Below are 20,901 nucleotides of genomic sequence, written 5' to 3' on the forward strand. Positions count from 1 at the left end.
TTTTCATTCTCAAAGTTCATGCCATTGAGGTATTTCAAGGTAAACTTTCTCATCTTGCAGTTCCTTTAGGGGCCATTCATGCTGAAATTGAGACTGAGTTGCACATAAAGTGCCTCTTTACTTAGGTTTTATTGGTCTCCCTCTTTCCTTAAGCCAATTAGGATTGGATCTCCATGTCACGTTTTGTTGTCTTAGGTCCTAGCCTTGTGTAACAGGCCAGCTGTTGCAAATCTGTTGTTATACAGTTACAACAATTGTTAAGTATTATGTTCAGATGATATTGAATTTCCCCCCTTGCCTGTGAGGGGACTAAATCATATTCTGTACACATCTGTGATTATTTTAGCCTTAAAAGCATTAATAGCTACAAAAAAAGCATTCTGCAGAAGGAAACCTAAAGAGCCAGGTTTTTTAGCTTGTTCAGAGAAAGTTCTTCCTTGGGGCACCAGGGTGGTTCCGTTGGTTAAGCTTCTGACTCCTGATCTCAGCTCAGGTCATGTCTCAGGGTTGTGAGTTCAAGCCCCGTGGTTTTTGGTGGTGGTGGCGGTGCTTTTTCTTTTAAGATTTTATTTATTTATTTTACAGAGACACAGCAAGAGAGGGAACACAAACAGGGGGAGTGGGAGAGGGAGAAGCAGGCTTCCTGCTGAGCATTGAGCCTGACGTGGGGCTAAATCCCAGGACCCAGGGATCATGACCTGAGCCGAAGGCAGATGCTTAAGCCACTGAGCCACGCAAGTGCCCCTGTTGTTGTTTTTTAAAGTAGGCTCCACACCCAGCCTTAAAAAAAAAAAAAAAACACTTTGCTCACATGAAAATGTTAACTTCGTAGAATTGAAATTCCAGATTACTTAAGAAATCCTACTGGGGAACAGAAGGTTCTGGATAATGAAATGGTTCTGATGGGAAATCACGGGATGGATTATACTTGTCCACATGGCAGACTTAGAATCATTCTTCCAAACTCTGTTCAGAAGTCATCTGTAAAGCTCTTCATGATCTCCCTGCTTGGAAAGAATGAACCGTTTCTTTTATTCTGCATGCACAACAGGACCTTATATACACTTCTGTGGCCGTGTATGTCACCGTCTAGTGCAATTATATGTTTGCACATTGCTGTTCTCACTAGATCAGAAGCTCCCTGGGTGTGGAGAGTATAACTTATACCTGTGCCGTCTGAAAAAATGGCATTTTGTGGGTGTTTCTGAGACATCCTGCGTTTACAAAATTTAAAGCAGCACCCTCTCATGAAACATGTACCCAAAATACTGTTGCAATAAATGGAGAATGAATGGTGAAAAAGACAGGCTGAGTATCTGTTTCTTCCTGGATTTCTCATGGCAACTGAGAGTTCCTCAGCCTGTGGGACCCCTGATTTAAGGGACTGGATCTGAAATTCCAGGGAGACCTGCTCCCCATTAGCCCATCAGCTGCTGTGATATTCCCACCGCCAGGCTCTTGAATTCCACAGAAGGCTTGCTATCACAGGTATTTGAATGTATATGCGTGTGATAGATTTTGAACATATTCCTCAATTTCTAATTTTAAAGTCTTTGTATTAAGAAAGGCTGATGAGGGGCGCCTGGGTGGCTCAGTGGGTTAAGCCACTGCCTTCGGCTCAGGTCATGATCGAAGGGTCCTGGGATCGAGCCCCGCATCGGGCTCTCTCCTCAGCAGGGAGCCTGCTTCCCCCTCTCTGCCTGCCTCTCTGCCTACTTGTGATCTCTGTCTGTCAAATAAATAAAAAAAAAAAAAAAAAAGAAAGAAAGGCTGATGACTAAAAGAGTCGATGTTAGAACTGAAAGGGACCTCTTCATTTTACTGATTAGGAATCCACTCCTCCTGAGAGACGGGCCGTTTTCTTTAGTGGAAGGAGCCCCCGAATTGAAGTCAAATAGGTCATGTCTTGCCTTTGGGGTTCAGATCACAGCCTCTTACTGGCTGTGTGATCACAAGCAGCTTGCTTAAGTGTTTGGAAGATCAGTTTTCTCATTTGTAAGGTTTGGTTGAAAATCCGTCTCCATGGGTCATGACCAGGGATTACTGAGATAACGTGAACCCGAGTACCGACCGTAATGTCTACACAGAGCGAATCCTCGGTGATCTTTGGTCCCTGCTCTTCCTTGCCCGAATCATGCTCCTCACAGCAGGATTAGGACTTAGAAGTATTCCTTGAGGCATCCTTAGCATGGATTCTGGTTGCAGTTTTCTTGACAGGACTCAACGCACATCAGGGACATTCAAGGAGCTGTGTCATACCGGTGTTTGACACCAGACTCTGGATTTGTTACTTTAAAAACCATCTCCCTTCTAAGTTCTGTGTTTTATTCCTTGTTGCTTCTTCACTTTCTTTGAGAATTACAGCACCCTCCCCGTCAACCATCAGCTATAACTTAAGTATGTATAATGGGGTGAATGAGCAAGGTCATTCCTATAAAGCACTAGGAACTCAGAGCCAAGTATACACGTGTTTTGGAAAAAGCAGACCCATGTGGCCTAATCAGTCTTCAATTTTTAAAAGTTACATTCTGAAATAATAAGTGAAATATCTGTGCTAAATCGGAGGGGTTGGGGCTGGAAGTGAACTAAGCATTTTGAGCGCGAGGGGTTAGTTTCACACGCTTCGGGCGTTTAGAGACGCGGGTGAGGTGGGAGAAGCAGCAGTTTGCGCTCTCTGCTCGTTCTCCCAGAGTTCGTCTGTCATTTGCAAACACAACTTACTTTGCTACGTCTTTCTTCCCTGTAAAGGCAGAAACCTGTGGGTTCTTGTCGTGGGGCGCTTCCCAAAGGAGCACAGAATTGGGATTCCAGAGTTCAAATACGTGGCCAACATGCATGGAGACGAGGTATGTGTGCGGCTCGAATATCTGAAATGTCACCAGGGACACGTCCCCTCCAGTCTCTCGCGCTCCATATAAATGCTAAGGAAGGAAGCGGTATAAATCGTTCCAAAAATCTGGAAAGGTCTTCCTGTGAGGACTTCTGGGAGAATTTAAGGAATCGGGCCTGGCAGCCACCACAGCCAGTGCCCCCAAAGGGTCACCAGAGCTACTCTAGCCTTGCACAGCCAGCTGAGGCCCCGAAACCCGTCCCAAGTTGACAGTCCCCCCTCCCGGTGGGCATCAAGGTGACCCAGCTAAGGAGCTCTGTTATATTTGAACTCAAAACAGTCAGAAGACCCCAGAGAGCTGTCCGAATTCCTAATAGCTGGCTTTTTGAAAGCTTTTGTCACCTTCTCATAATCTTCTACTCCGTGTTTTCAATATTGAAGTTGGAGCAATCAAACTTAGGTTCTCTTACTCAATGAACGCTCTTTAATTTTATAATAATGTCTCGCCTCTTTTCCAACTTCTCAGAGATAATCTCTCATTTTGTTTCATTTTGTTTGATGTCATGTTATTTTTTTGTTGTGCACATTACCCCCTTAACCCCTCCTGCTTGGCAGTCATTCCTGTCAGGCCTTTGAGGGCGCGTCTCCTACTCTTACCGTGCTCCCTTGGAGGATTCTGGGAATGTGACAGCTGTGGTATTTTCTGTTCCCAGGACCTTATGGGCCTGGGCAGTCAAGTGGAAGGGAAAGATAGTTCCCAGTCATCACAGTCGAGAAAATTCCCATGGCAATGTGTATAGCGCCCTCTAAAACATGCTTACCTTCAAGGAATGTCAATGTAAAGGCGTAGCGCCCTAGGTACAACCCTGTGACTTCTGAGGACACTGGGGAGTTGGCAAAGGTGGTGGCAGGCTCTCTCCGGTGCTGGCCTTCCTGTCCTGGCTTCAGCCTCCCCAAACCCAGGCTCTGTGTGAGCAGGATCCTCCTCTCAGGACACGTGCTGCCCGGTCTGTCCTGCCGGCAGGGGCTGCTCCTCGCAGCGGAAGGAAGATGCAGATGCTCGCCTCTAGGGAAGGTGTAGGCTGGGGGGCCTGATTTGTGAGTGGAGGGAGGGTCAGTCCCCACATGACTTTCCTGAGTGCGGCTGGGCTGTGCCTGTCAGACGCGAGTGTGCCCGGTGTTGTGGTAAGAGAGCTGTTGGCCACAGAAGGCAGCCCGGACGTGCCCCTCATTGTGTCATCTGTGGATCCAGGCCTGCGGAATCCAGCTTCAGTATGAGGCCAAGAGCACGCATTAAGTGCAGGAGTGTATTTGTTGAGTGCCTGGCACTTCGCAGGTTCCAGTGTGCTGCTCAGAGATAGTCCTCCGAGCTGAAACTTTGAAGGACAAGCCGGGGTCCTTTCCCTCACTCACCTCCGAGCTGGCTTCTTCCTAACATGCGCCCTCCCAGACTTCTGGCCTCTTGCTGTCCAGGTAGTTGAGGCATCCCCATCAAATCGGGGCTGTCGTTCACCCTGAGTCTTTGAGGAATGCTCAGGACTGAGGTCAAGAAGGGGAAAAGTCCCGGTGTGCCTTGGGGCAGGGACCTGAGACCCCGTGATCCCCCGCGTGTCCCAGCTGGTGGCAGTGTCTGGGCTCATGGGCCACTGAGGAACTTATCCGGAACGTGAGATCTTGTACCTTCTGCCCTCCTGGTGCCGCGAGGAGCTGGGGACAGTGATGGCTTCACACAGATGAGTCTGTTGGAGTAGAGGGTCCGACTACCTAGCCACCTTCTGCTCTCAGATCTTTTGGAATCGAAAAAGCATTTTTGAGAACTCACTATAAAAAGCTATACAGCTAACATTTTAGGGTACTGGTTTTCACCTTCGTTAGATGGATACATTGCTATTCCGCCACAGATTTTGGGTGCTGACCTCAGGACATATGGATCTTCTAGGAGTCTGTGGGCCTCGTGTGGGGAATCCCGCAGGTGACATATATGCACAGAGTGTGGCCTGGTAGACAGAAGTGATCACACGCTTTTTAAAATGTTTCCCCTCATACCTGGACCCCACCCCACATAGGAGTGTGTTTCCCACACTTAGCACACAGCTAGATGGCAGTGAGCGTCAGCCACATTAGGAAGACCCTGTTCCGCTGATCCTACCTGTTATTTAACCCCATGGCTTTTTACCTTATGTTCTTATACCTTGTTTCAGAATCCGGTCTTTTTTAAATTAAAAATGATCTGTTGTTATTATAAAATCAATCATGAGCATCTCAGAAAAAACAAATCACCACCACCACCACCACCACACAACATTGTATATTGACCTTCCAAAAATAAGTAGCTAATTTCTTACTATTTCTCCTTCTAGATGTTTTTGTGTGCATGTGTGCATATCTATTAAATGAGCTATGCTGATTTGCTATGTAACAATTAAGTTAATACTAGCTATCCTTTCAATAAGAATTTATCCTGTCTTTACATTTCTACCCCACTTTCTGGATTCTCCGATGTCCCCCAGATTGTCTACATCAGGATCCAGTCCAGGACCACACAGCACATGTGGTCCATTTGCCTGGATCTTTTACTCTAGCATTTAAGGATCTTTTCATGACTCTAGACTTCATAGAAACCTAATCAGTTGTCTGTCCTGCAGAATGTCCCACATTCTGGATTTTTTGCTTCCTTCCATACAGTATTATTGAACTTGTGCCTCTAGTCCCTGTTTCCTTCCAAATGGAAGAGAAATGTAAAGGTTTGCTGTATTTAGGTGAAACATTTTTTGGCTAATAAACCCTTAGGAATTGTGAAGATGGATTAATTTGGCTGATGCTAAGGGCTGCAAAAAAGCAAACTTCAGATAGCAAAGTCAACTTAAAATGGCCCCTTTGCAGGCAAGTATTGTGATAAAAGAAGTGATGTTACCCCTCCTCTTGTATAATATTTTTCTTGTCTCCCATCACCCTGTCTTTGCCTCACATCCTTCCAATGACACCAGCTCACCGCGCCTCGTTGGTCAGACTGGCAAGTTACCTTCTCCACCATGCTTTCCAAGCTCATGATAACACGAGCCAACATTAATGAGCGTGGGCTACACTAAGTGCTTGGTGGGGGATGTGCTTGGTGGTAGGCTGTCTGAGTCCTAGCGCAAGCACTGGGCCTCACCCAGCTATGGTCTGCCTGCTTGACTCTCCTTGCTGCCTTCTAAGTGTTCTGTTTGCACTCTTTATATTTTGACGTGTACATCTATGATCTGTTTGAATGGACACATAACAGTGCCCCTCAATGAGAAGAGTTGGTGTCATTCAACATGTAAAAGAGTGACAAGCTCTTACGTAATGCTGGATAGAAACCCTAGTCCCTCTCTGTCCCTTTCTTTTTTGTACTCCCTGCCTCCCCCTCCTTGATAGCTGTGGAGTCAGGCAGGGTAGCTAACAGCGCCCTTTGACAAGTCTTTGCCACCTGGTGTTCATGCTCTTTTCAGAACAACGTGAGAGAAGTGTTTCTGAGTTCTATCTTTCTCATTTTCCTAAGACTAGCAAGTGTTTTTTCATTTATCTGAGCCCTCTGCGCGCGCACACAGGGACACGTTGCCTTATAGAAGCCCTGATCCTAGTTTTGACTTGTGCAGGCTCCTAGTCGGCTGCACAGACATAGCTGAAATCTAGTGAGGGTTTCTGTTTGGAAGGGGTGATGCCAGCACAAGCTGAATGAGGCTCCCTACCATCCCCTCCCCGCACCAATCCTGACACTGTTTGAGAATGGGGTCTTTGTCTCCCTTGCCCTCCTTCTGCTCCTGGCTGGCTTTGTCGTAAGCTATAACCAGTCATCTACCAGGCTCCGAAACTGGAACATCTAATACCTTCAGCCTCGATGTGGGCAGGGGAGAAGCCTGGGAAAATCCGCTCCTTTTTCCTTCCTCAAGGCCTCCTCACACTATCTGTGCCTGTCTCCTACCCCATGGTTTTTAAACTTTGTAGAAAAAGAAAATCTTGGCTAATCTCTAGGTTACTGAGACATCTCTAATTGCTCTCTAATGGAAATGCTGAAGTGAGGCATGACTGAGTGCTGAGAAAGTGGACTGCCTGTAGTTTCAGCTAATCTAGTACTAGGCAAAGTAGAGGTCACAGGCTGGGTTCACAAAGTTCCCCTGACCTCAGGGCCAAGGTCTTAAGTAGTATGGGGAGTAGGTTTTCAATATGTGCTTGTTATGCTTAACTGAATTGCCAATTTGGATTCTATTTTTTTCCCCCCAAGCTCCAATTTCTCAAACATCATTAAATTACTTTTATTATGATGGGTTATTCGGGTTGACCTTTTTTTTTTTTTTTTTTTTTAAGATTTTACTTATTTGTTTGTCAGAGAGAAAGAGATCGCGCGTGAGAGAGAGCACGTGCAAGCAGGGAGAGTAGCAGGCAGAGGGAGAAGCAGGCTCCCTTCTGAGCAAGGAACCCAAAGGGGGACTTGATGCCAGGACCCTAGGATCATGACCTGAGCTGAAGGCAGACGCTTAACCCACTGAGCCACCCAGGTGTCCCTAGGGTAGACTTTTGAAATATCCACATCACACTTAGAATTTCAGATTTGGGTGGCATTAATGTATAGTTCATTGTGTTCTAAATATATAAATTGAATATATATATAAATTGATATATATCAATCTAAATATATAAATTGAAAGCAAAAACATTCCCTGGATAATAGTGACCATATTTTTCAACCTAAAAATAAAGGATAATGGTAATTATTTTCACACACCTTCTTAGGCATATAAGAGAATTTATGAGATGTAGTTTGTATGCTTAGATGTCTGTATTTAGAGGGTATTTTAATGGTTTATATGAACACTAAGACATAGTATCTGAATTTTGCCTGTGTTGGAAAATCTGAGATGTGTAGTCAACCTTCAGTACAGGTTCCAAATGTACTAAAAAACAAAACAAAACAAAAATTAAAGCTTGTCCTTCCAGATGCCATTTGCCAAGTTCTTTTTCCTACCATTATACAAGATGATAGCAAAATGTCCTCAGTCATGCAGTGTGGCTTTAAAGCATTATTTTTTTCCTTTTGGAGGTAGAATTAATCTTTATTTCAGAAGAGGTATCTGATTCTTTTTAAACATGTATTATTTCTCCTATAATTGTGCTTTTTCTCTTCATCTTCATGCTTTCTCTTCATCTCCACTTTTGGTAAAGGCTGGGCTAGGGTGACCAGATATCCTGAGTCCTTGGCCCTGGAAAAACGGTTCAATGTTGAAAATGGTTCAAAGGAAATAACTTGATCATTTGTACATCTGCCCTCATTAAGCAGCTTAAGTCCTCTTGTTTTCAGAAATTTCTTCCTTTTTTTTTTAAAGGTGTGTTTTTTTTTTTAAAGATTTTATTTATTTATTTGACAGAGATCACAAGTAGGCAGAGAGGGAGGCAGAGAGAGATAGGAGGAAGCAGGCTTTCCACTGAGCAGAGAACCTGATGCAGGGCTCGATCCCATGACTCTGGTATCAGGACCTGAGCCGAAAGCAGAGGCTTTAACCCACTGAGCCACCCAGGTGCCCGTTTTTTTTAAGATTTTATTTATTTATATGACAGAGAGAGATCACAAGCAGGCAGAGAAGCAAGCAGAGAGAGGGGGGGAAGCAGGCTCCCTGCTGAGCAGAGAGCCCGATGTGGGGCTCAATACCAGGACCCTGAGACCATGACCTGAGCCAAAGGCAGAGACTTAACCCACTGAGCCACCCAGGTGCCCCAAATTTCTTCCTTAGTATAGTCTTGACCTTGTGATGGATTTGTCAGCAGTAATCAGCAATCATTTATTGAGTGCATTATATCCCCAGAGCAGGGCAAGATACCAGCTCTACAGAGAAAGCCTATTAGGATCCCTGCCCTCTAGGCTTAGAAGATGGAGTGGGGGTTGGGGTGGTCAGTCAAGGTCAGTCAGGGTTAGTCAGGCCATTGTAGTTTTTGTGGGTGGTATTAGGAGAAACACAATCGTGTAGAGTTCTGGGGCCACATGTGCAGATCATGAATCCAGACTTTGGGAACCCAGGGAAAAGTCTGCTAGATAATGTAATATTTAAGCTAATATTTGAAGAAGGATTTAACGAGGCAATCAGACGTATGAATTAAATCGATAACCATTTGGGGAGTCCCAGAGCTCATAGGCTTTTTTTTTTTCACTGAGAGACTGCATTATAGTGTAGCATTTTTAGAAACAGATTCCATCATTGGAATAGATGGCTTTTTTTTTTTCCTCTCTCTCTCTCAAAGTTACCTAGATTGTAGACTCTTAAAAAAATTTTTTTCACTGTTAAAGAACATTCTTCGAAGAGCTACAACACTCATTTTTATCTCTTTAGCAAATTCCGCCTTGAATATAAACTCAAACTGATGGAGAATTTATTTTCTGCTTTCTGGGTTTTGCCATTTTAACTGGAGCCTTTCGGTGAAAGGCTCCCAAAACTGGTATGTTCATCCAGCCTTTCAGTCTCTTCATGAGGGATTCTCATATAAAGTCTACACCCTCACAGAGAGGAAGTGAGTGTGCTAAATGGAAAGCTGATTAAGCTATTGGGATTGCTTTGACCATGTTCTTTTTTTTAAATCTGGACTCTCTAAGGTTTCAGATTCAAAGACTTAATTTTAAAGAAGGGAGGTTTATGCATAAAACATGAATGAGTGCTTGAAACATTTATATTAAGGTTGGGAAGAATTAATTTGAATAATATTTGGCATAAATCTGCTGTTAGGAAGGCAGCAAAATATAGCCCAACAGAAAGAGAGGGCTTTAACTCCTTGAAATTTTAGCTGTTTAACCTCAGCATTTTTTAAGTTACTGGACTCTTTATTGGTTCTTTACCATATTTCCAAGGTTTTTTTTACTTATCCTCTGTAGTTAAGGACTTAATGATTTGTTTTGGAATGTGGAGACAAAACAGAATATACCTCAGCTTTACATTTGTTTACTTGGAAGAATCATGATTTTATTGGTTTTGTAAAAATAATAAAGGTTTTCTTTAAAAAGTGATGCCAGAAAAGTAAAAGGAGTAAAAATCATTCAGAATACTATCACTCAGAAATAACCATCATTAATATTTGCCAGACATCATTCTAGAAATCTGTGGATTTTCTGTAGTAAGAGAATGAGAAGGATTAAAAGGATATAAAATAAAATGGGTGTCATATTCTGTGTTACCCTTTAAATAAGTATGAGATTTCATTTTACTTAGGATAAAACCGAAGTGAAACTCAAGTAACCAATGAACTTGATAAATATTTTCTCAAAATAAGGAATTATCAGAAGATTCTTCCAAAGTCAAGAAAAAAATGAGGGAAAATTTGAAAATTGTAATCATTGAAAATACATAGTTTTTAGCTGTTAATAGAATCTTCTACTTCTAAGCCCTTGATAGGAACACTGATCTCCCCGAGCCCCTGCCCTCTGTTAATGATAAACATTAACTTTTCCATTCTGCTCTGGGCCTCAGTCTCGTTCTGTGGCCTACCTGTAGCTCCTGGACTCCTCTTTGTTCTCATTTGCTTTGAGTCAGGCAAATGTCTTGGCCAGCTCCCGTCTTGAGTTGTGGCGCGCTTGCGACTGTTCAGTTGAGAAAGTTGAGGGAAAGTCACATCTTGAGCCACATGGGGACTCTGACATGGCTCCTCTGTCCTCGCCTGGGCACTCAGGTGGGCCTCGGGTTCATCCTGATTCATCCCTCTAACTGAACCAACCATCTGACAGGCACGACTGACGTTTAGAAATTTCAGGAGCTACAAGTGACTCCTGGTCACGGCCTCCTCCCTTTCTCTAACCTTCTCCTCCTCACCCACCCCTGAGCAGAACGCTCCTTAAATCGCCACACTTTCCACATGTACACCAACTTTCCACATGTACACCAACTTTTCACATGGAAACCCGCTTTTCACAGACGACACTCACCAAGACCCTTGCACTGGCCAGCACGTAGCTCATGAGGTTGCTTCCAGGGTGCTTGAGCTCCTAAAACAGACAGCTGGAAACCTAGTGTGTGGCTTACTTGACTTCTTTGGTTATTAGTTTGTAAGGACTTTTTCAAGCTGACAGTTTTTTGTGGGTTTATTTTTCAAGATTTTATTTATTTGAGAGACAGAGTGAGCAAGGGCAGAGGCAGAAAGGAGAAGCATTTGTAAGGCTGATCACAGGATTGTGACCTGAGTTGAAGGCAGACGCTTAACCCACTGAGCCACCTGGGTGCCCCATAAGCTGACAATTTTGACTATAAAAACAAAAATCAAGGTAGTAGAAGAAGATAGAAATAAGTAGGAAAAAAGTGAAGTCAGAATTGAATATATTTCCACTCTGAAATTGATGGCTACCTGTGAATATGTAATTTATATCTTCCAAATCTCCTGAGTCCCAATTTCAAGTATTCCATGTTCATTAGGATAACAAAGTCATAAAATGTGGTTTCTCTCCTTGTCAGTGGGGGGACTAGTGGGAGGAATGACCGTTCGAGGATTGCTCATCCATTGCACCACAGTGAGTTCATACGGTTGGAGTTGTAACTGGAAACTCCTGTCCTGCTCATTGCCTCCATGGGTGCTTCTAGAGCCAGCCCCTAATCACCACGGCCCCACATTTCCTGGGGACTAATCCTCAGCAGCAGCTGATCCTAGGTAAGAGGCCAGCATTCCTTTCTCAGAAGCAGATTCCTTGAGCCCAGTATTATAGAGACATGTTGATCGAGTCTAGTCAAATCTTTCTATAATGAGGCTGATGTAAGGATGACTTTTTAAAATAATAATAAAATAGTCCTCACCATTGGGAATTATAAAACGAGATCTCCTGTAGGTCTCTAGTTTCCCAGTCACTGGTGCTACATAAGATAATCAGGTGGATATGACTGTTCTTATTTTCATAGTCCTGCTTTTTTTTTTTAAGATGTTATTTATTTATTTGACAGAGATCACAAGTAGGCAGAGAGAGAGGAAGGGAAGCAGGCCCCCTGCTGAGCAGAGAGCCCGATGCGATGCGGGGATGCAGGGCTCGATCTCAGGACCCTGGTATAATGACCTGAGCGGAAGGCAGAGGCTTTAACCCACTGAGCCCCCCCGGGTGCCCCTCATAGTCCTGCTTTTTAACAGTGTACTTCAGAAACCTATCTAGCAAAATGGTAACGACACAAAGGTTTTTCATTTCTTCCGTAAGCAAAAAGTGAGTCAGTTTAAAGAAAATATAAACGAAGCAGTAGTATAGAAGATACGGCAAAAAAAAATTATGAGGATGATGTGCGAATGACTCTAGTTTTGGTAACACAAGAATGTGGCCATCAGAAATATGCAGATACGTCAAACATTGCACAAGTGTTCAAGAGGGGAGTTTGGAAATAGGGGGATATTAAAGTCTGAAACCTACTTAAGTTATACTTGTTACAAACCTGAATTCTTCCCTATTAAAATCTACATTTGTCTACAGTGTCTGATGCAGTGGTTGTCACCCTGCTGTTGGCCGAGACACACACTGCGGCGTGTGTCTGCACCGCCCTCCTGAATGCCGCCTCTGCCCTTCTACTCCAGGAAGTGTTTTGGAAGGGAAACAAATTGGAAACGTAATAAGTGTAACCTTTATCCCACCTAATTCATTTTGTAAAAAGTAAATTCTTTACAGACAGATACGTTTTAAAAAAAAATATTTATTTTTAATTTTTGCTTAACAGTTTTCAGCACCCCCTGTGACTAATTGCCACTTGCAGAGCCACCACATGGTATCACATTTGGTTTCAAACACCAAACTGTAGTAGAATCCCTCATTGGGGAATTTGGGCTTTAGGGACTATTTTCCTCTGACCTAATACTATCCCATTTTGTCTTTAACACATACAGACTGTGGGGCGGGAGCTGCTACTCCATTTAATTGAACATCTTGTAACCAACGATGGAAAAGACTTGGAAATCACAAATTTAATCAACAGCACCCGGATACACTTCATGCCTTCCATGAACCCAGATGGCTTTGAAGCGGTCATAAAGCCCGACTGTTTTTACAGTAATGGAAGGTAAGGATGGGCTGGTCTATTTAGAATAACAAGGCCCCCGCCAGACAGCACCCCATGGCCTCGACAGTGAACCAGCTCAGCCTGGGTCATGTCCTTGCCATGCTGAAAATGCTTCAGGCTGCCACTGCTTTGAAGATGAAAAGTAAAATCCCCAAGAAGACGCTATACTCCTGGGCCCACCCTGCTGCTCGCCCTCGCTCACCACTCCCCAGCCGCTTGGAGTCTCCTTCATCTCCTGGACCGACCTGGTTCTTTCTCGTCTCAGGCGCTAGGCAGACCTCATTTCCCACTCCTCATGCCTCTCACTGCTAAACAGTGTTTGCTCAAAGACTCCCTCCCTGATCTGTCCTATATTAGGCCCTTGGTTCATAGCACCTGCCACTTCACCCTCGTAGCACAAATTTTAAGGTCTGATTTCTTGTTCAATGTCTCTCTCCACACGAATCTGTAAGCTTCCCGGGGGCAGGAATTCTGTCACTCCTGTTGCTCACTGTGAAATCTCCAGAGCCTAGCTAGGCACTCAGTAATTACCAGTTGGTTTATTAAGACAGTACAAGAACTAACTGAAAAAGGAGGAGGGAATCAGGCCGCCTGGCTGGCTCATTCGGTTAAGTGTCTGACTCGATTTTGGCTCAGGTCTTGATCTCGGGGTTGTGAGAGCGAGCTCTGCGAACTCTCTGTTGGGCTCCGTGCTCAGTGGGGAGTCTGCTTCTCTCTCTCTCTGTCCTTCCCCCTGTTTATGCTCGCGCTCTCTCTAAAATAAATAAATAAGTCTTTAAAAAAAGAACAGGGAGTCTTACAATATTTCTGATTTAAACAGTTTATTTTGTTGCAATCTGCCTCAGGAAGTTTAGAATTTCTCAAATGTCTAGTATACATTTATATTTGTCCAAACATTTGTTTGCTTTTATAAAAAATATAAAATCTCACCACTTGATTCCCTTCAACTTTAGGTTTTTCTAGTGTATTTAAACATGGCCAGCCCATTTTCCAGAAATACATTTGTATAAAGTAGCATGTTTCTGTCACCAGTTGCCATGCAACAAAACATCCCTAAATTGAGGGAATTAAATCCTTTTTATTTACTCTCAATTCTGTAACTTAGGAATTTAGACAAGCCAGAGCAAGGCTGGCCAATCTCTGTACCATCCTGTCTGGAGCCTCAGCTGGGTCCTGGCACATGGCTGGAGTCTCAATTCTGGCTGTCACCTGGGTTCCTCATTTCCCCAGGTAGACTCTCCACAGGACTAGCCCAGAGGCTCAGGCTTCCCAAAGAGAGTGTTCCAAGAGCAAAAGCCCCAAAATGCAAACACTTATCATAGCCCTGCTTACCGCACAGCAGCTACTATCCCACTGGCGAAAGCAGGTCACACAGAGGGGCTGCAGAGTGCGTGAATGCCAAATGTGGCCCACCCGAGGCTCCCGGGACAGTGTCCACCTTCCCTGTTTTCACATCTGGAAGAACACTTGGGGCACAAACCAAAGGCACAAACCAAAGTGATACACATGGCACGAATCCACTCCCTCATATACCATCAGGAAACCCTAAAATATTCTTTCTTTTAAAGGGAAAATACTAACTTCTATGACCTGAACAGAAATTTCCCCGATGCTTTTGAATTTAACAACGTATCAAGGCAGCCTGAAACTGTGGCCGTCATGGAGTGGCTGAAGACAGAGACGTTTGTCCTCTCTGCAAACCTCCACGGCGGTGCCCTGGTGGCCAGCTACCCGTTTGACAATGGTGTTCCAGGTGAGCAAACAACGACCGGCCTGGCCTCCTGAGTTCCAAATGGGGCTGCAAAGCTGACCTCTGGAGGGGAGGAGTGTGCCTTCTTGTCTTCGCTGCCAGGGGTGGCGTTTGCTCACCTCTGAGCCACCCGTCCTACCGTTTATAAACCGCAGGTGGGCAGTGTGGCTGACCTGACGACCCACAGGGTTACTGGAGGGTCACCGGGAAGATAGTAAAATTGGGTTGGAATACCCCACATAGGCCAAAGGCCTGAAACAAAATAAAACCAGAACGTACCCTTCTTTGCTAATCCTAGGAGCAGTCATTTGACTCCTTTTAAAACTCTGGGATGAGGACTTAAAATGAGAGCAGTGCCTTTATTTAACCCCACAGTATGCAAGGAGGGTTCACCAGCCTTGAGAAATTAACGAGAGTGACTGAGAGGATATCTAACTTGGAAGCTGATACAGGAGGAGTTGGAATACACATCTGGTTTATTTTGTGTGGTACCACTCTGTGTTCGTGACAAACGAGGAGCACTCATGGGAGTGGGTGGAGGGCCCTCGGGGAAAGCAGGGTTTCTGCAGGTGAAGCGATGGCGTGTTTGCTGACACAGCGCCCGATGCGTTTCCAAGTGCTCGTACTCTGACACCAACAGAAAGGTCTTGCTTTGTCTTTCACACACAGCGACAGGCACATCACACTCCCGTAGCTTAACCCCTGATGACGATGTTTTCCAATACCTTGCACGTACCTACGCTTCTAGAAATCCCACCATGAAGAAAGGAGACCAGTGTAAAAACAAAATGAACTTTCCTAATGGAATCACAAATGGCTACTCTTGGTATCCACTCAAAGGTAAGTTTCTCTTCCCTTCTAGCATTCTCCTTCTTGCCTTCCTCCAGAGATGCCAGCTGGCTTTTGTTGACCCCAGCAGTTGTCAAAGTTTGTTGCGCATGATGCTGTCCCTTCTGTCATGTCTCTGTCAGCTAATGTCCCAGAAGCAGGGGGATGGGGGGGGTGACTGCCCAAGAGCTGCTCAGATACTTGCTCAGCGTTTACCTATGTGAGCCGGGAACTACGCCAGGGAAGTTGCCAGGACGCAGCCCCTACCCTCCGGCTTAATAGGAAAGAGCAACGTGCAACTAAGTAATTGTGGTGGCAGTGTAATTAGAATAAAAAGGAGAGATTTAGAAAAGGTACAGCGTGCCACAGAGGTGGAAGGCCAGGATACAATTGGGAGTAGAGAAGACCCTGGAGAAGTGTAATGCTATGTCACATCAACCAGGGGCAGCTGCTAATCCAGCTACTATGGCCACATACCAGTGGGATCCAAATATTGCCAGGCCGTCTGGTTTATAAAATAAGCTGAACTTGTACATGAGGTATCGTGATTTTTAAAGCCACTTTGCAAACTGAACAAAAATGCTTCTTCAGCTGGATACGAGGTGGGTTGCGGGGGCTCCAGTTTTCTGCCTGGCCCATGAGGGAGGGAATAGGGAGACTGCCATGTGGGGATCACGGGATGAGGGCTGGGGAGGAGGATGTTCTTGTGACAAGAATTGTGTAAGCGAGCCCAGGGATGCAGGAGAACTGGGGCTAGTTGGGGGCCTGGGAGAGGGCAGACGGGGACCAGGTCTCGTGGCTATGGCCGCAGTGGAAGGTGCCCCCTTAGAGACTGGGTCAGCGGACCCTGTCTGAAGCACACTGTTTGCTGCATCCCGGCGCACAGACCCCTTTCCTGGTGTCACTGTAGCAGAGACCTCCGTGTAAGCAGTGGGGCCAGCGAGACCCTGCAGCAGTCCATGCTTCTCCCTGCTGTCCCCGACACAGCCCCTGCCACAGGCCTGGTGCCTGCTCCTTACTCTTCACAGGCGGCAGAGGGCTCCCTCCCACCCCGGGGCAGAGCCGTAGAGCCGTCCCTTGGGGGCAGTCTGCAACCCTTGGGGCAGCTCCAGAGGTTTGGGAAATGAGCCAGGAACCTAACGTTGCTGTCCAGGAACCTAATGTTGCTGTCGGGAACTGTTCCCAAGTGGACCTGGGGGGACACGGTGTATCCGGAGAAGAAAAGCAGGCAGAGCCAGCCACTGTGAGGAGCTTAGAGCATTCCAGCTTGGTCTGGAGGTTTTGTACCCCAGGCCTGACCCCCTTTATCCAGAGCCGTGCACACTCCACGCTTAGCAGCCCCACCCCTGCGTGCTTAGGACACCTGTTCCGCCGTTTATGTTCTTTCTACCTGAGAAGCATCCAACCAAGGACTTTGGTTTTCTTTTCTTTCTTCCTTTTCTCTCTTATTTCTTGGTGAAAACAAGGTCAGAAATACAAAACTTAGAAGGTAAGTAAATACAAAGGACAGGAATTCTTCCTGCTAGAATTTAGATCTACATAGATATTACTTAATATAAACTTTTGATATAATATTTTGACTATTTTCTTAACATGAGGTTGTTTTCCCCAACTCACTACTTCCTGACGGAATTGAGAATACATATTTTATTAGGCAGATAATCGAGTTTAATAAGTTAAAATCTGGCAGAAAGTGACTTCCTTCAAAGTTACTGTATTTCATCAAATCCAAGATGCCACAGATTATAAAATACACTTTCCAAGGAAGGAAAGAAAATGTTTCTGGACAATCTAATGACAATGGTGTTTTTCAGTCATCAAGTTTAAGATCAATAATTCAGATTTTAAAATATAAAAAGTTTTGCATCTGGGAAATATAAAATAAGATTATAACCCTCTGAAAATAGGGTCTCCAGAAGTGAGAACTGGGAGGGGTGTTTGGGTCGCTTCTCTCCTGGGAGCTGGCCGGGCCCCCTTCCTTTTATCCCCGAAGCAGCTCCGTGTCATGGGCAGGAACACAGGGCCTTGAGCATGATGGCCTATGCTGGGCTCTACACTCACTGGTATGTCACTCACCCTCAGGGACTGTCTCCTCGTCTATAAGACATGGGGAGTCACTGCCATGACAAATTCTTCAGATGGTACCCAGTCCTAGTGAACGATCACTAAATGTTAGCCATTATTTTCCAGATGAGTGTACTTAGCTTACCTAGTGTATTTATGAATAGTTTGTGAATAATTTTTAAAAAGTATCATTCTATGTGTGTTTTAGAATGTAATTTACGAAGAAATGTATGCTGATGAATCCTTTTTGTATTGTGTGATCGACAAAAAAGGAATGACCCTCCCCCTCCCCCTCTGTGGGTACATGGTTGAACTTGGGTCCGCTCTGATCCAGTAACCCATATGGGAGTATTTAGGATTGCCTGTTTGTGCCTGGCTAATAAAATGTCAAGTCCTGAGTTTATATGCGAATATGTCAGATTCATCTTTTCCTGTTCACATGTGCTTTCCTTGGAACTGTCTGATTCACTTGTCCCCAAGGTACAGGATACTTGACTGCATTCCAATTTTAGACCTTAAAAAATTAAATATGTTTGTGTTTAGGTGGAATGCAAGATTACAACTACGTCTGGGCCCAGTGTTTTGAAATTACGTTGGAGCTGTCATGCTGTAAATATCCTCATGAGGAGAAGCTTCCATTCTTCTGGAATAAAAACAAGGCCTCACTGATTGAATATATAAAACAGGTGCACCTAGGTTTGTAAGATTTTTTTTTATTAATTCCTTTTAACACAAGACATAGCATCTGGTAAAACCTTTGGGTTGAGGAAATGCAAGCCCCTATTTGTTTTCCTGGTATAGCCTCATTTGAGTACCAGAACTAATGATTAAGAATTTTCTCTGCAGGAATATCTATAGCGCGTGAGAAATGCAATGCCCGTCAGCTCATAGAAGAGAAAGCATGATGTGTGGCTTTTAATATGGGGGTGAAAAATCCAGAGTACTTCAAATTTTTTCACATTGAATGACCAGGAAATCTCACAAAAGATCGAGGAAAACAGGTTATTACTCTGTTATGTCATCACCCATCTAGAAAATGCCCAGTTTGCCTGTCACTTGTCACACAGTATCGCAGATCCGGAGAACACTAGATGTGCCATTTTGCCTTCTTCTAGTACCAGAGTGCTGACTGTGCACCATTAGCTTCAAAGCGCTCATACCCTGCAACTGCCCAATGACCCACCTGGTGCTGGCCGTCTTCCCAGCCTGGTCCTTTGACAGCTGTCTAGCTTTTATCATAGGGGGACAGACCAACCGGGGCAAGAGTGGTAGTTCTCAACCCTGTACAGCAGACTCCCTTGAGGGTTTGTGAAAACACAGATTGCCAGGCCCAGTCCTGGAGTTTGATTTAGTGTGTCTTGAATGGCACATCTTTCCCAAGGACATGCTGGTGCTGTGGGTCCGGGGACCACACTTTGGAAACCACTCACCAGAAAAACACGGTGCCTGTGATGGTGGTAGAGTCGTACAGTTTGAGCTTCTTTAGTCAGGCTGCATCTCTGCATGGCCAGGGTGCAAATGCTTTCATTCCGTTCAAAATGGCTTCAGAGATTGGCATAGTAGTTAGGCCACTATGCAGGGCTAAAGTGGGTGTGGGTTTGTGTCGAGGAGGGTTGCATAACCACAAAACTCCTAGAACCGTCTGCATGCTTCACCGCAAAGCTTTCTACCTGCTGGAGAGATGGAGGGAAGAGTCAGAAGCACATGGGGTCCAGGGCTGAGTGCAAGGATAATTAAGAACGTCCCTTGGCCCATACATGCCCACCCTCCTTTTCTCTCCCCAACCTCCAGCACCCCCACAGCACAGGTACACAAAGATTATTGGTGAATTCAGAGGGGTGAGACATGTATGAAGTAGGCTGATACCCTGTGATAAGGGATGTTAAAAAGTAATTTTTCATCAACATCCTCTTAGCATTTATTAAGATTACTGGGTCCTCTCTTGATCAATATTCTGGTATTTTGCTACTAGATTTTCATCATGAGCACACAGTAATTTAGCCTTTCTATTATATTTCCTTATTTGGTGTTCCTCTGCCTATTCTAAAATTTCTCCTTTATCAACATCGACCTGGGAGTGCAGCTGAACAAAAAATATGCTCCACATAACCTCACTAGTCTTTCTGGAATTTCAGTCTAGCTGTAAGTGTTATTTTCCAAGCACTGAATTAAGGTGGGCTCTGAAGTATTGTGGTGACATAATAATGCCAATGAAGGAGCTTTGTAAACGGTGAAATAACATGCACGTTGTAGCATGACTATCATTAATTTGGAGAGCTTACAAGTCCATTTACACGAGGTTTTATAAATATTTATCTGCCTGTCCCTGTAACCAAGTATGCACAACCTACTTAAAAATATATAAGCACATCAACCCTGCCCCCTTGTGGTTTAAGATGGAAGGAATAAAGAGTCAAGAATTTAGGAAAGTAAAAGGCAGCTTGGGGTCAACCAGAAGTTTGCTTACTGTTTAAGGCAAAGATTTTGTTGCTGTCAAAACTTTTACATTTTAAACTTTTCTGAAGGAAACTAATATATGTTTCGTGTTTTTCTGCTCCAGTAAATAATTGGTCTGGGGGTAGCTCAGGGTCATTTTTTCCTTGTGGCTTCTTCTCATGTCATTAAGATGATGTGTCACTAAGTGAACACAGTGGAAGTTGAACTGTTAAAACATTTAAAATGATCTTTTATTAGCTGTACTCCTGAAATTTTGATGTGAGGGGTATGGTGTCCGGTTCAGGACGGGCTCTGGAGAGTAGTGTGGATTTACAGCCAGGCTCTGGGAACTTAAGATTATTTAATAATCCAAAGCCTTAATTTCCTCATCTGTGAAAGTGTGATATTGCCTACATCATAGAATTAATGTGAGGATTCAATAAGAACATGCATGTTAAGCATTTGCCATACAGCCTAAAATACACTAACGATAAATGTTCACTCCTGTTATTAGTTATAAGACACCATTAATCAATTCCATGATTCCAAGCAATCTTGTGATTATAATTGTTTCCCATATAGTTTGACCATGAGACAAAACTACTGAGTCCCACATAGGTAAGTATCTTATTGTAAGTTACTACACTGCCATTTTTTTTTTTTAAAGTAATCTCTACAGCCAGTGTGGGCCTCAAATTCATGACCCCAAGATTAAGAATCACATACTCCACTGACTGAGCCAGCCAGGCACCACCACCTCCCCATCTTGTTGTAAATACACCGGCAATTTTTAATTTAGGATTTAGCGGAATCTACCAAGGGCAATGTTATAGTAGTTTGGTGACTGAGTAAGCAACTTGGAAAGGACAGGCATGGATTTAGGTTTTCAGCACAGGTGCTATAAATGGAATATTTGACAACAAACAAATTTAGCCTATAAATCTGATTGTTAGCTTGACTGTATTTTAAGTTAC

General features: G+C 44.3%; 1 protein-coding gene across 1 annotated transcript in view; it reads left to right on the forward strand.

The window, feature by feature from the left end:
- CPM (carboxypeptidase M) overlaps positions 1-20,901 on the forward strand; it is a 70,668-nt gene that overhangs the window by 41,199 nt on the left and 8,568 nt on the right. The window contains exons 3-7 of the mRNA XM_032854854.1: positions 2,749-2,846; positions 12,677-12,849; positions 14,418-14,602; positions 15,269-15,439; positions 18,035-18,187. Coding sequence (XP_032710745.1) covers positions 2,749-2,846; positions 12,677-12,849; positions 14,418-14,602; positions 15,269-15,439; positions 18,035-18,187 — 780 coding nt within the window. The remainder of the gene's footprint in view (positions 1-2,748; positions 2,847-12,676; positions 12,850-14,417; positions 14,603-15,268; positions 15,440-18,034; positions 18,188-20,901) is intronic.

This window comes from Lontra canadensis, unplaced genomic scaffold (genome assembly GCF_010015895.1).
Source record: "Lontra canadensis isolate GAN:19392208 unplaced genomic scaffold, GSC_riverotter_1.0 scaffold9, whole genome shotgun sequence".
Taxonomy (NCBI): Eukaryota; Metazoa; Chordata; class Mammalia; order Carnivora; family Mustelidae; genus Lontra; species Lontra canadensis.